Consider the following 13,945-nt stretch of genomic DNA (forward strand, 5'->3'; position numbering starts at 1 on the left):
ATTTTGATATTGCTACAGTACATTCTTGATACTTAGTATAAACCATAATAACCTAAAAGAGCTCTAGTATAGATGGTAATGTATTTTTCACATGCACATTTTGAATGTAGATGTTATGTGTATTAATGAGCACAACAGAATAGTCCATGAAAAGATACCAACTGTATTTATTTGTGACGTTACATCTCTATTAATTTAATCACACCAACCCTGTCACCCACACTAACACTTAAAATATCGAGACAACTGAAGTCAAAATAATTAGAGGGTAAGTACATTATCGTTATGTACTTAACTTTTGTAAAGATTCGATCAGCATGAAAGTGACAGCTTGAACAACTGTTTTCAACTTTAAAGTCTATTCTAACATCACAACATCCTCTGTTTTCTTTCCAGGTGTAATTTTTTTCACAGTGGCCAGATTAAAAAAGGGGAGGGTTATGATCACGCTAAAGTACTTTAACCCTGCCGCATTTTTGTGTCTGTCTCAAGTCAGGAATTTCTGTCATCTGTATGTATTGTTTCGTTTTCACTTTCAGTTAACTTTAATGGGGACCAGTTGCAGCCTGTCCTGTGGTGTGAGGTTTTCCTTGTCGTTGATTGAATACCCATAGTGGCGTTGAACTGACATTGTTTATCCTGCTAGGGTTGTTCACAGTATGCATTCTCGCTATATTGATTTAACCACTGCCAACACACTTTGTATATTAATCTCATTTTATTTCTAATTACTATATATTTTATATTATTTGTACAGCAGATTTATATCATCTGAATCTGACAAGCATGGTCTGTAGAAATTTGCGCTCATACTGTTGTATATTCAAAACAGATGGGCACAACTTAGATTGTTTCAATTATTTTATATACATGCACTATTCCAAATAAATGTCCAATATTATACAATGCAGTGCAGTGTTAAGACACTTTATTACCGAGCCTTAAATCTACGTAGATTATTCATGGCTAGTTGGTACTTCTTATCGGCACTATTTATTCTTTTGTTCATTACTAAATCATCCTCGTCAGCCTCCCTTAAGGATTCTTCAACGGAACGACTTTCAAGAGTATTTCTTGGTGAATGTTTTGTGTTGTTGACATAGTTTGGAGAAATATCCGAATGAGCTGTTCTGTACTTAGGAAAAGCTTCGTACCATTCTTGGTTATTGTTCAAGTTTGGAAAAGTTTTGTGAACAATAGCATCTTTATAAAATTCCGGCAATTCAAAAGTAGCGGACGTGGCCCAGTTCGAGCGGGCTGTTTCGTCTGAAAGTCTAAACGAAGGATCCATTTTCATGCCCTGTTGCTCACGTCTAAGTTTACCAACAGGATAGACGTTAAACCTGATATTATGTCCTTTTTCTGCCTGAGTTAAATTCCAATACGGATTTTCATTTACACCAGCTGTATTGCCCGGATCCGTTGGTAATCCGAGAACATTTCGGACATTTTCTCGATTTCGATTTGTACAACATGCACAAGTCTTCAAACCCGTTCCTTCGTACACCGGGATCACATGGCCAAAGTTGTTGTTACAAAGGTAGTCAGCTACAAGTGTATCTACCAATTTTCTTTCAGTTTCTTTCTGTTCATATTCTTTCATTGCAAAAGTTCGTCTTGGATTTACATTGTCAAGAATAGTTGACACTGTTTTATGACCTTTCGGCTTTCGAAGCCTCGTTGTATAAATATACTTTGGTATTTCATCATCCACTTTCACCGGGTCGGATATATTTCTATTTGGATGAACCAGAATATTAGCATGTGAGCCAGCATCGCCATTATTCAAGACTTCTCGTATTGGAGGTTGAGTATCAATATGGCGTACTTTTCTTTGCTTTTGTAGTTTAGGTGGTGGTCGAGTGTGTTGATAAATTGCTTGCAATCTTCCTTTGTTTACCAGGTAGTCGTATCGTTGTTGAAGTTCGCTGAACGATATCTCGTTTTCAATTGGACCTAGTCGAAGCCTTCGTTTCATTGCGCTAGATAAAAACAAATTAATTTATAGAGAAACAAACAATTAAGAACAACGATATTTACTTTGATTCCGTTTAAACATGCATCGTAAGATATTGCTGCTACATAGAAGATGAGAGCAAGTAAACTTTAATGATTAAACGCTGATTTTAATGTTATCTGCCTTTCGAAGAAAAAAATGAAATAAAGTGTGTAAACAGGCCTGAGTGTTTTTCATGGTACCAGGTACATACGCTGGATAACTCGCTGCACGTGTTATATGGGTGTGTGTATATATGCTTTAAATATTTTTCGCGGGACGGTCGGTTTCTTAGTGTTAGAGGCAGGCATTAATATTAAGATAAAATCAAAACCGAAGAAGCCAACGCTTTGCAATAATTGACAAAGATCTGATGTATTAATACTTTTAACAACAAATGTACTTGACTAGAAATGATGGGTTCATTTAACTATATTTGAACAGTTTCAAGGGTACCTATTTTTTTTTTAATTTATGTTCGCTTATGATCACGTATTCAAACAGGATAAGACAAAAGAGGCTTTAAGTAACTTCTCTTGTCGTCATTGATTAGTCCAATAGTAACAAGTTTTTTAAGATTATTGAAAAAAAATGTAAGACAGGATTTGTAATGTTATATTCATCATTACGAGCGTCAGCATGCGTTGATAAGCACATGTAAATGATAAATGGGGATTAAAAAGAGTCAGTGACCATCATGCCATTCTTATCACTATGGCTACGTCTAAGTTCAAATAAACTTATTAAGCTAATTATAAGCTAATTGGTATCTGGAAATTTTAGATTTTTAATAATATTGAAATGGTGTTTCAGAAACAAAACTCAACATCATGATTTGGGTAAATTGGTTGGGATATTTTTTCTATAAAAAAAGAGGAATGACATATATTTAGCTTGTTCTGAAAATGGAAAATAAAGATTTTTAAACGAGTGTATGCGAGAAAACTTCAAAAGTGAAGACCCTCCCGCAAATCAAACTATGTTTGTATATGGTAATACTCTATTATAATTAATTTCATGTGTAGTTAAATATAACAGAAGAAATAACTTACATACGATCCTTACCTATATTTTCCTGCCTTGTGTTTATTCCAATGTATCGTTGATTTTTTTATTTGGTTGTAGTACAATAGACATGGGTATCTATTTATCCATTATTAGTTTTTGAGTATGATATATAACTGGCGAATGCATTTAATCACATAACTATGTGTTCTCCTTATTCATATAGAATGGATAACAAGACCTCTTTTCTATTGACACACAATATTTATAGTAAACCACTGTTAGTTCCAAATCAATTCATTTTGACAATATGTACGGTTTACGCATTTAGTTTTCGTACTCTTTAGAATGAATATTGTATTCTGTTTATAATCATGTTCTGTTTGACTGGCGAATTTTGCTTTCATGTTTGATATTTAAAATGTCATTACGAAATCAATTAAATTGTTGTAGTCATTTCAACTATTTTGTTCATCTGTAATATATTTTACCTTCAGGTTTTGAAATGATGAAATACGTAACTGCATGTATAAAATACGTTTAAAATGAGTTTTGATACGAAATGATTAGGAAAACAGATTTTTTTACTCATTTCCCAAACGAAATATAATGCATGAAACAAACTTTAAATTGGTTATTTTGAATGAATCTATTAGAACCCATGCCATTTCTATGTGGGTGTATCAACGGAAGCGTTTTAGGGCCATCTTTTTTTTTATTTATTTTTTTTTCAAGTAGTCGACTTTAATCTTGGAATTATCAACTTTAATCTTAGAATTTCCAACTTTATTCTTGGAAAAATCAACATTAATCTTGGAATTATCAAAATTAAACTTGGAAATTCCAACTTTAATCTTGGAATTATCGACATTAATCTTTGAATTATCAACATTAAACTTGGAATTATCAATATTACACTTGAAAATTTCTACTTTAATCTTGGAATTATCAACATTAAATTTGGAAATGTTCACTTTAATTTCGGAATTATCAACATTAAACTTGAAAATTTCAACTTTAATCTTGGAATTATCAACATTAAACTTGAAAATTTCAACTTTAATCTTGCAATTGTCAACATTAAACTTGGAAATTTCCACTTTAATCTTGGAATTATCAATTTATATTAATCTTGGAATTATCAACTTTAATCTTGTAATTATCAACATTAATCTTGGAATTTTCAACATTAAACTTGGAATTCCAACTTTAATCTTAGAATTATCAATGATAAACATGGAATTATCAACTTTAATCTTGGAATTTCCAATGAGCGTAGGACTTATGAGTGTCGGACTTAGGAGCGTCGGACTTATGACATTATCTTGGGTTTCTGTCACTAAATAACTGAATATTATGACTATTCAACCATACCTTATTATTTAGGGATGGATACAGGATTTTAAGGGGGTGTACAATTGACCGGGGGAGGGGGTTGTCTTGACCTAAAAATAGGAAGAATAGGCAAAAAATAATAAATCGCCTGTAAAAATATTGATAACATAAAACATATTAAAATCTGCATGCTATTGGGTACATCTGTTTTAAAAAGAAAGTGAAGTATGATTGCCGGCGAAACGTTTTTTCGGGCTAGTTTTCGTCGTGAAGATATTGATGTGATATATAGTGTTATCATGACGAGTTTGAATATTGTTTCGGTTTGATGATGTTATTGATAACATCAATACACTGATGTGGCTGACACACATTGGTCCGACGCTCATTAGAAATTCCAAGATTAATGTTGATAATTCCATGATTAAAGTTGGGAATTCCAGATTAAAGTTAATAATTCCAAGATTAAAGTCGACAATTTGAAAAAAAAAATAAAAAGGACGGCTCTAATACGCTTCCGTATTCATCTCTGTTTATTGACTACTTTTGTCATGACTTCATTCCTTCAATTGCATATTGTATAACCACTCAGTAATGGATTTGGTTTTCTCTTTCGAAATTTTTGTCTTGATTACCTTTTGTATAGAGTATTATTTTAATTAAGGTCTTCCTACGTATTTGGCCCCGTGCAGGTCAGGGTGTTTAAAGAATAGGTCTGCAGCAGCGCTAAGCTTGTCGTAAAAGGCGACTAAATAGTGCTCAGAACCCTAGCCAGGGGCTAGGGCACTCTGCCCACAGAGCAACTGGCATGTGTGCCCCAGGTGGTGGAATTGGGTACCCCTGGCGTGTTACATGATGGGGTTGTCAGGCTATAATACGGAGAACCTGACCGCAAACCATAGTGGTGCACCGTGTTGGGAAAGATGCCAAGTTCGTCGCACGTTAAAGAACCCTACTGTGGTATTCTCCCGGAGTAGGAACCATAGGGCTCCGCCACAGGAGGCTAAATTGCCCGACCCTACCCACCTCTCCCTATATCCAGTGGCAATCAAAATTTGTCGACCCCATTGTCCTTGTGTCCGATCCCTTTTTCATTTCATCATCATTTCATGTTCATTTTATCATCAATTTCATGTTCATCGTCTGAATATAGCTGAAATATTGCTGCTCGGACGTTAAACCCCAACAAACAAACAAAACCTACGTATTTGATCTACCGATTATCGATAAGAGGTCACTCTTTGAAACGCGTAAACATCATCATGCAAGTAGTAATAACTGGTAATCATAGATAATATAGCCGCATTTATCAATTTTATTTAAATAAATCAATAACAGTTAAGATAACAGCAAAACATACATCAATTAATAAAGTATTCAAGTATAACTTTTATTTAATTATATTTACATTGTTTACACCTATTTACATTATTTACATCTATTTACATTATTTACATCTATTTAGATTATTTACACCTATATACATTATTTACAAATATCTATTATCACTTAAACAACATAGTGTGTACATCAATTTTTTAAATTGTCTGAACCATTCAATGTATGCTATATCTTGCATACTAACATTATTTATAAACCAAATTGTGTTGAAATATTATGGGAGTTACAATGATATTACAGCTTCCGAGCCGGCCAAGTTTATTTAACAAAGAGACAAATTTAACATATTGCAGCTACAGTTCTTGGAACTGATTTTTCTTTTCCTTGGCTTATCCAGGCATAATCGTAATGGCTAAGATAAGCGACTTTATCGTCATGTGAGGAAGACTTCTTTAAAACACATTTTCGTGCAAAAATTCGGCCGTCCTTTTTTAACATGTTCTCAATCTGCTCTTTGACACCTGGTGACCTTAATAACTTTGATTCCCATGATCCTTTGTCCAAAACAAAGCCTTTACTTGACTTACAAAACACAACATATCGTTTACAATGTTCCTTTGCCTGAACTGCAAATTCGTATATTGCTGCTTTTTTGTACCGTCCACCACATATGATCTTCCGTCTGTAGCCCTTTGATGTCCCGCTTCTTTTCTCCCAGGAGAGGTTATCATCTGGTTCAGATGGCGACAAAACAAGCTGCCATTTGGTCCATGGAGCATCATTCAACATAAAGTTTGTTTCCGGAACATTTTCCCGCTTTAGTTTGGGTAAGTTACACAACTGTAAGAAGAATAATAATTCACTTCACTATTTTGCAACAAACATAAAATGTTCTTCATAAAATTCATATTTTAAAAAGTGTCATATATGATTACATTTATCGAGGTTGAAGCCTGCATTTCTTATATATATATGACAGTCTGAACAAGATATCTATCACTCCTTTAAAATTCAATTTTTGATTTTTAAATTGAAAACTTATCATTTTATACATTTTATATCCATTTATTTATGCAATTTCGGTTTTAATTTCAAAGTTCAAGATAAATGTTTATGGGAAAAGTTATTAATTATTCTAATCTGTAAAATTAATTATCAAAAATATTTCCAAAATTGGCGAACAACATACCTTATACTTATCTAAATGGTTGTCTGTTCTCTTATCCATTAGTTTCGTATGTTTTGGTTTGAACTTGGGAGATTTAGGTTTTCCGACAACCTTTTTTAGCACAGGTTTTGGGCTTGGTTTTAATGTTTTAATCGATCCTGGTTTGGTAAGAGATGGTATCTTTGAAATAGCCGGTGGTACAGTATCCATTACTTCTGCATCTGATCGCAATTTTCCGAACAAAGCATCCAAGTCCTTTGGTACAGCTCCTCCTCTCGCCCGAACTTCATTTTCGTAATTCTGAAAGAAATTCAAGGACGAGTCTTAAGGTTACTAAAATCAGTCAAAAAATAAATGACAGAAATCATAAACTTGTGTTTGTTTGGTTTTTTCTCGTCAAACGACTACAAAATATCGATTTTAAAACGAATGCAGGTTTTTATTCCAGGATATGCTTAACAGACAAGAACAACATAAATATGAAAACTTTTGGAATATTATGAAGTACTCACCATTAAAAGAGTTTCATCATGTTCACGGTAGCATATAGCCATCATGAAATCAAACATGTTGGAAAAATTTTCCAGTTTTAAACATTTTCCGCCAGTTGCTTCTGACATTTTTTCGTAAAACTTCTTTGCGGAAGAGTATCCTCTACACTGTACCCCATATATTCTAACATTCTAGAAGTAAAAGTATTAAAATCAATTTTAATGATTATAAATGATGTTAAGTAAAATGGAGAATGAAGTGTACTAAAGAGAAGGGAAACAATGAAGTACTTAAAATAACAACTAGCATTTTAAAATTCCGAAATGAGAAATTTCGATTGGCATGACACATTCAGCACGTGGCTTTTATTATTTATGCTAAAACTGGAAGGGAAAAACGCCTACAGAGCAAATTAATTACCCTTGTCAGAAGCTGATAAGCTTCGTTCCGCCAGTCAATGTGGTAGGTTTTCCCGCCGTATTTATAACCTGGTTCATGTGGGTCTGCATCACCTATCATAACCAAAGCTCTTTGTGAGCCAGGCGTCCACGACAGATTTTGGACTTCTTTAAGAACAAGTTCGTAGCATTCATCACCATCTCCTCCTCCCGTTGAGCCTACGCTTTTCACCCATTCGCATAATTCTGCAACATTTGTTGAAAAGTCAATATGCTTTGTTATGTAGTTATGTTTGTCACAGTAATCTCCATGTGCAAAAACAGCTATGCGGATGCCTGGAATGTCGGCTTGGAGACGTTGGATAAGGTCTTGAACTTTCCCCTTGACTTCGTTGATACAGCTTGACATAGACCCAGTCGTGTCAAAAGAGAAACAAATTTCTATTGGTCTGCCTGGAACTGCCATTTTTCTGAAAATAATATAGCTGTGGAAATCAGAATAGATTTTTTTTCGAAATTCTGTTGGCTATTCATTTGGTTTACAGTTTTAACTGACTGAAATCATTTTATGTAGCTTTACTTACCGTATTTTTACTTTACTTTATCTTTATTGCCAAATATTTTCTATAAAGCTCCCAGACTGCTTTCAGTTCTTATATATAACCCAAACTTTTGTGGAGTCAGCAAGTTGTGCGATTGTGCAATATATTGCAAGTCAAAACAAATCATGGAAAAATCCGTTATTATCGAAAGGAAAGTAACAAAACGATACGATAACCCCCGATAGAGTCAATAATTGAAAGGTTATGAGAATATGCTTATTAAAGTTGAATATGAGAAATATTGATTCATAGTTCAGCAATAAATATGGTTACTATGAAACTTCACAGTTTTTATACAATTAACTAATAGACAAAATCCAAGCTAAATGTATAATAAAATATTTGTACATAAACTTTAAATGGGGTCGGCTTTCATTTCATACAGACTTTTTTTTTATATTTGAACGGCAATTGCAATTGCAAGGATGGGACTTGGGAGAATTAACATTAGGTTCTTATGAGTATTGTCAAAAAAAATCTGTACTACCTTACTTCTGAATGAAAGGGTGAATAGTTGAACTTCATTCAAATTCGCGTGCATGTTAATGGATTTTAATAATACGTTCCCCTTAAATCATATTATGTAAATTAAGTTTGGGAGAATATAATACAGTGGTTAATGCTAAGGAGGATTGGTATAGCGAATATGAGCTTGAACACCATACTTCGTTAGTATATAGACTACACCTCTGACGACATGTACATACATGCAAGAAATAGCCAAGGCAAATGAAAACCGGATTAACGATGAGCAACTGTCAGTCGATTTAATTAGAAGAAAATATGATTAAATATGTTTAATGTTTTTGTGTGGATACAGTGATGACATAAAACAAATTACAAGTAAAATGTTATAATACACACACGTACTTGAAACTTTGAAATGTGGTCGTGTAAGTTTGATATAGCCCTTTAGTTGTTTCAGTGTTACTCAAATGTGACTTGGGAGAATTTTCAGAAGGTATTTTGCAGTAAGAAGGTCTTTATTAATATACATATTCCAAAATTGTCAATAAGTATTCATTCTTAAAAAAGAACTTTTTTTTATTGTATTTAAGTTGATATGGTTGCTATATAGTTTGAAAGAAACATATACTATTTCGGGAGAACAACTCAAATTTCATTCTGTTCTACAGAGTTATCGGTCCTTTCTCTCCGACAAATGCTCGAATCTATACTACATTGTATTACCGCCGACTTAAAGGTGAGTTGTGGAACTTGGTTAATCCGTTATCATAAAAATGTTTTTGCATTTCTAAGTATTTTATTCAACGTATCCTTCGTGAAAAAAAATATGGTCTTCTTACTTCTATGTTTATTGAAATATCAGTTGACTTAGGGAGAATAAGATAAAGATGGAATCGTTGTAGGGAGAACATGCTCCTAAGCCACGGTATTCGGTTTTTGTTTGTTTGTTTGTTTGTTGGGGTTTAACGTCCGAGCAGCAATATTTCAGCTATATTCAGACGATGAACATGAAATGGATGATAAAATGAACATGAAATGATGATGGAATGAAAAAGGGACGGGACACAAGGACAATGGGGTCGACAAATTTTGATTGCCACTGGAAATAGGGAGAGGTGGGTAGGGTCGGGCAATTTGGCCTCCTGTGGCGGAGCCCTATGGTTCCTACTCCGGGAGAATACCACATTAGGGTTCTTTAACGTGCGAGGAACGTGGCATCTTTCCCAACACGGTGCACCACTATGGTTTGCGGTCAGGTTTTCCGTATTATAGCCTGACAACCCCAGCATGTAACACGCCAGGGGTACCCCATTCCACCACCTGGGGCACACATGCCAGTTGCTCTGTGGGCATAGTGCCCTAGCCCCTGACTAGGGTTCTGAGCACTATTTAGTCGCCTTTTACGACAAGCTTAGCGCTGCTGCAGGCCTATTCTTTTAACACCCGGACCTGTACGGGGTCGGTATTCGGTAGAATATACATTATGTTCCAGTTCATACTAAATACTTTGTTTATTCACTACATATTTGTTTTTTAAACTGATGAAACATTTAACTATGAAATACGTGTATAACTTGTCTAGTACTACACAGGTTTTGATACTTATATCCCCCATGCAAAAGAAAACAGAATAAAAATATGTTTTATCTAGCCTTAAATAAAGGATAATAACACAAATATCGACCTGATAAACTCTATGCAAAAGTCAAAAGGAAAGTTCAAAAAAACGCACGGCTATATCGAGGCTTACCTCGGAAAGTTGAAAACAGCTGCAATGGTCCTGACATTGTGCAGGTATTTTCGATGAAGATGGTGGGTGAAAATTATTTTTATAGAATACTAAACCTCCCTCTTCCATAACGATTAATTTTTCCCGGTTAATTGCAATACAAAAAAAAGTTGGTAAAATCAGTGGTCAAAACAGCAAAAGACATATCAATAGTATAGTATTACTATGAACTGTGGTTCTGCTATTAGCCACAAAAGTGACAGGCAGGCGGACGGACACGCAACTTTTCTGAGGATATCACACTTAGTGTGGTGGGCTATAAAAAGTCCATTACTATGCAAAATTACCGATTTTGATAAGAGTTTGATGAGCAAAATTTTTTAACTGCATTAATTTGAAGTCAATATATGTACTGTAGTTAAAGAAGTTGTAAAGATGTGCAACACCAACTTGGATTCAGATAAGTAAGGACTTGATAAAAAAATCATTTGCCAATATCTAGTTGTTACTGTTTGAAGAGTTTGCTATATAATAATCCGGTAAAAATGAGTCTTGAATGGTATAAAGACTCCCCTTAAACGCCAAATGCCACCCCTTTCCCTACACCTCATCCCTACGAAATGCCGTTGCAACTTTTAATATCTTATCTTAATAAATTTTTAACATAACTTTCATATTTTCGAATTATCTTGATTTAAACCATTTTTATCAAAGAAAATGTATCTTTGAACATAATGGAATATTTTCCTTTCCATTTTCGTCTAAAACGCACTTGACTTTTTATGAGCAGCTCAGTTGGGTGTTCCTAGAAAAGCAGAGGACGCTTACCCTACCGATGTACCTAGTTCGAGTTGCTCATTTACTTTTGTTACTTTGCATATATTATTTTAGTTATTTTATGTTCTTTGTTGTGTTTATCTGTTTTCCATGTTTAGCCTTTGTCCCTGCCTGGGTTACATTCTTTAGATTTCCGCTACAATCTTGGTTCCCTTGATAACCCTTTTCAATCGATTCCAAATTCTTTCAAAATCAAATCACAAATCCTCATACAAAATTCGCATTACCATCTCCCCTATTTATCATAAAATGGGAAGACTTATCCGTACAAGGACTGGAGTATGATGCAATACTTACTAGTTGTTTATAATCTTAACTTTTATCATGGTTTCTTTCAATGGTGTACATTTTTTGCTCCGTAATATTTCTTTTCAATATCTAAATCTAAGTTTTGCCGGGTTTTTTTTACGGCGTGTTTTGTTAATTTTTACAGAACATGACTCAAATTTTCGCTTATTTTTTCATAGATGTAGTTATATGCTTATGACACTAATAATGTTTTCTATGAAAATAGGTCTTCGTTGATTTGAATCAAAAGCCGCATACAAATATCTTCTTTTTTTTTCATTTTTATTTCATAAAACAATTGGAAGATAACAACAAAATATATATCAACAAATTTAAATATCTATCTATGTAACTTCTAAAACTACTTAAGTTTTATTTACAATATTTACAATATTTACATTTTTAAAACTATTTACGACTATTTACAGTTTTTTTAATCACTTTTATCATAGGTGGAATTTCATTTGTAAGCTAAGCCTTTAATTACATATCATAAAACATAGGTACAAACATTAGGATGTCAGGTTCGAATTATATTGCCCTTGTAGACAACATAAAATAATGCAATAAAGTTAGCACATGCAGCTACCGTTCTTGGAACTGGGTTTTCTTTTCCTTGGTTTACCCAGGCATAATCGTAATGGCTAAGACAAGCAACTTTAACGTCATATGAGGAAGACAAGTTCGTAGCATTCATCGCAATCTCCTCCTCCAGTTGAGCCTACGCTTTTCACCCATTCGCATAATTCTGCAACACCTGTTGAAAAGTCAATATGCTTTGTTATATAGTTATGTTTGTCACAATAATCTCCATGTGCAAAAACAGCTATGCGGATGCCTGGAATGTCGGCTTGGAGACGTTGGATAAGGTCTTGAACTTTCCCCTTGACTTCGTTGATACTGCTTGACATAGATCCTGTCGTGTCAAAAGAGAAACAAATTTCTATTGGTCTGCCTGGAACTGCCATTTTTCTGAAAACAAATACATCAGTGGTATAAGAATAGAATTTTTCGAACTTGTCCGATATTTCTTTGGCTTACAGTTTTAACTGACTTAAATCATTTTATATACTTTAAATACTTACTGTACTTTCAACTTAACGTACACTTTATTGCCAAATGCAGTTCTACCCCAAACATTTGCTCAGGAGTCAGCAAGTTCGGCAATTTTGCAATACAATGCAACAAAACATGGAAAAGTCCGTTATTATCGAATGGAATGTCACAAACGATATGATAACTTCCGATAAAGTCGATAATTGAAGGGTTATGAGAATATGCTTTTTGTTTGCTTGTTTGTTTGTTGGGGTTTAACGTCTGAGCAGCAATATTTCAGCTATATTCAGACGATGAACATGAAATTGATGATAAAATGAACATGAAATAACGATGAAATGAAAAAGGGATGGGACACAAGGGCAATGGGGTCGACAAATTTTGATTGCCACTGGAAATAGGGAGAGGGGGTTAGGGTCGGGCAATTTATGCTCCTGTAGCGGAGCCCTGTGGTTCCTACTCCGGGAGAATACCACAGTAGGGTTCTTTAACGTGCGAGGAATGTGGCATCTTTCCCAACACGGTGCACCACTATAGTTTGCGGTCAGGTTTTCCGTATTATAGCCTGACAACCCCAGCATGTAACACGCCAGGGGTACCCCATTCCACCACCTGGGGCACACATGCCAGTTGCTCTGTGGGCAGAGCGCCCTAGCCCCCGACTGGGGTTCTGAGCACTATTTAGTCGCCTTTTACGACAAGCTTAGCGCTGCTGCAGGTCTATTCTTTTGACACCCGGACCTGCACGGGGCAAATATGCTTTTTAAAGCTGGTATATGGTTATTATGAAACCACACAGTATTGTGTGCATAAAGTACACGGTAAACAAATAGACAAATTGTAAGTGAAATGTAAAAAATTGTCGATATGCATAAACTTTAAATGTGATCAGTTCCGTTTAATATAACATCCCTTTGATATATTTGGAGAATTAAAGATAAATCGTCATACAAAATCTTTCCTGGCACCTTACTTTTCAATTGAAGAGTAAATTATTTCAATTCAAGTGCAGGAAAATGCATTTTTGTAATACGTTCATTCTGTCCTTTATCAAATATATCATGGTTAAGTGTATTAAGTTGAGTGTTGACTTTGGGAGAATTTTATACACTAGTTACTGTCAGGAGAATATAATGCTATTAGGGAGAATCTTATCTGAAACATCACTATTGGGACAAAAATATTTTAAAAATTGTTATTTACAAACAATAAATTGACAAAAAGGTTGAA

General features: G+C 34.4%; 2 protein-coding genes across 2 annotated transcripts; both read right to left on the reverse strand.

Annotated features, from left to right (window-relative positions):
- Nucleotides 1–150: 150 nt before the first annotated feature.
- Nucleotides 151–3,276, reverse strand: LOC148628523 (uncharacterized). Its single transcript, XM_088589011.1, has 2 exons — nt 3,062–3,276; nt 151–1,982 (listed from the first exon to the last, which is right to left on the reverse strand). The coding sequence occupies exon 2, from the start codon at nt 1,976–1,978 to the stop codon at nt 932–934; it is 1,047 nt and encodes a 348-aa protein (XP_088445137.1). The 5' UTR covers nt 1,979–1,982; nt 3,062–3,276; the 3' UTR covers nt 151–931.
- Nucleotides 3,277–5,624: 2,348 nt separating this feature from the next.
- LOC148628524 (uncharacterized) lies at nt 5,625–8,445 on the reverse strand. The gene is made up of 5 exons (XM_088589022.1): nt 8,320–8,445; nt 7,758–8,205; nt 7,358–7,528; nt 6,867–7,145; nt 5,625–6,517 (listed from the first exon to the last, which is right to left on the reverse strand). Exons 2-5 carry the CDS (start codon nt 8,199–8,201, stop codon nt 6,017–6,019), a joined length of 1,395 nt encoding a protein of 464 aa, XP_088445148.1. The 5' UTR covers nt 8,202–8,205; nt 8,320–8,445; the 3' UTR covers nt 5,625–6,016.
- Nucleotides 8,446–13,945: the final 5,500 nt, after the last annotated feature.

The sequence above is a fragment of the Perna viridis genome, chromosome 1 (genome assembly GCF_037379345.1).
Source record: "Perna viridis isolate PV_CMFRI_1.1 ecotype Kerala chromosome 1, ASM3737934v1, whole genome shotgun sequence".
NCBI lineage: Eukaryota > Metazoa > Mollusca > Bivalvia > Mytilida > Mytilidae > Perna > Perna viridis.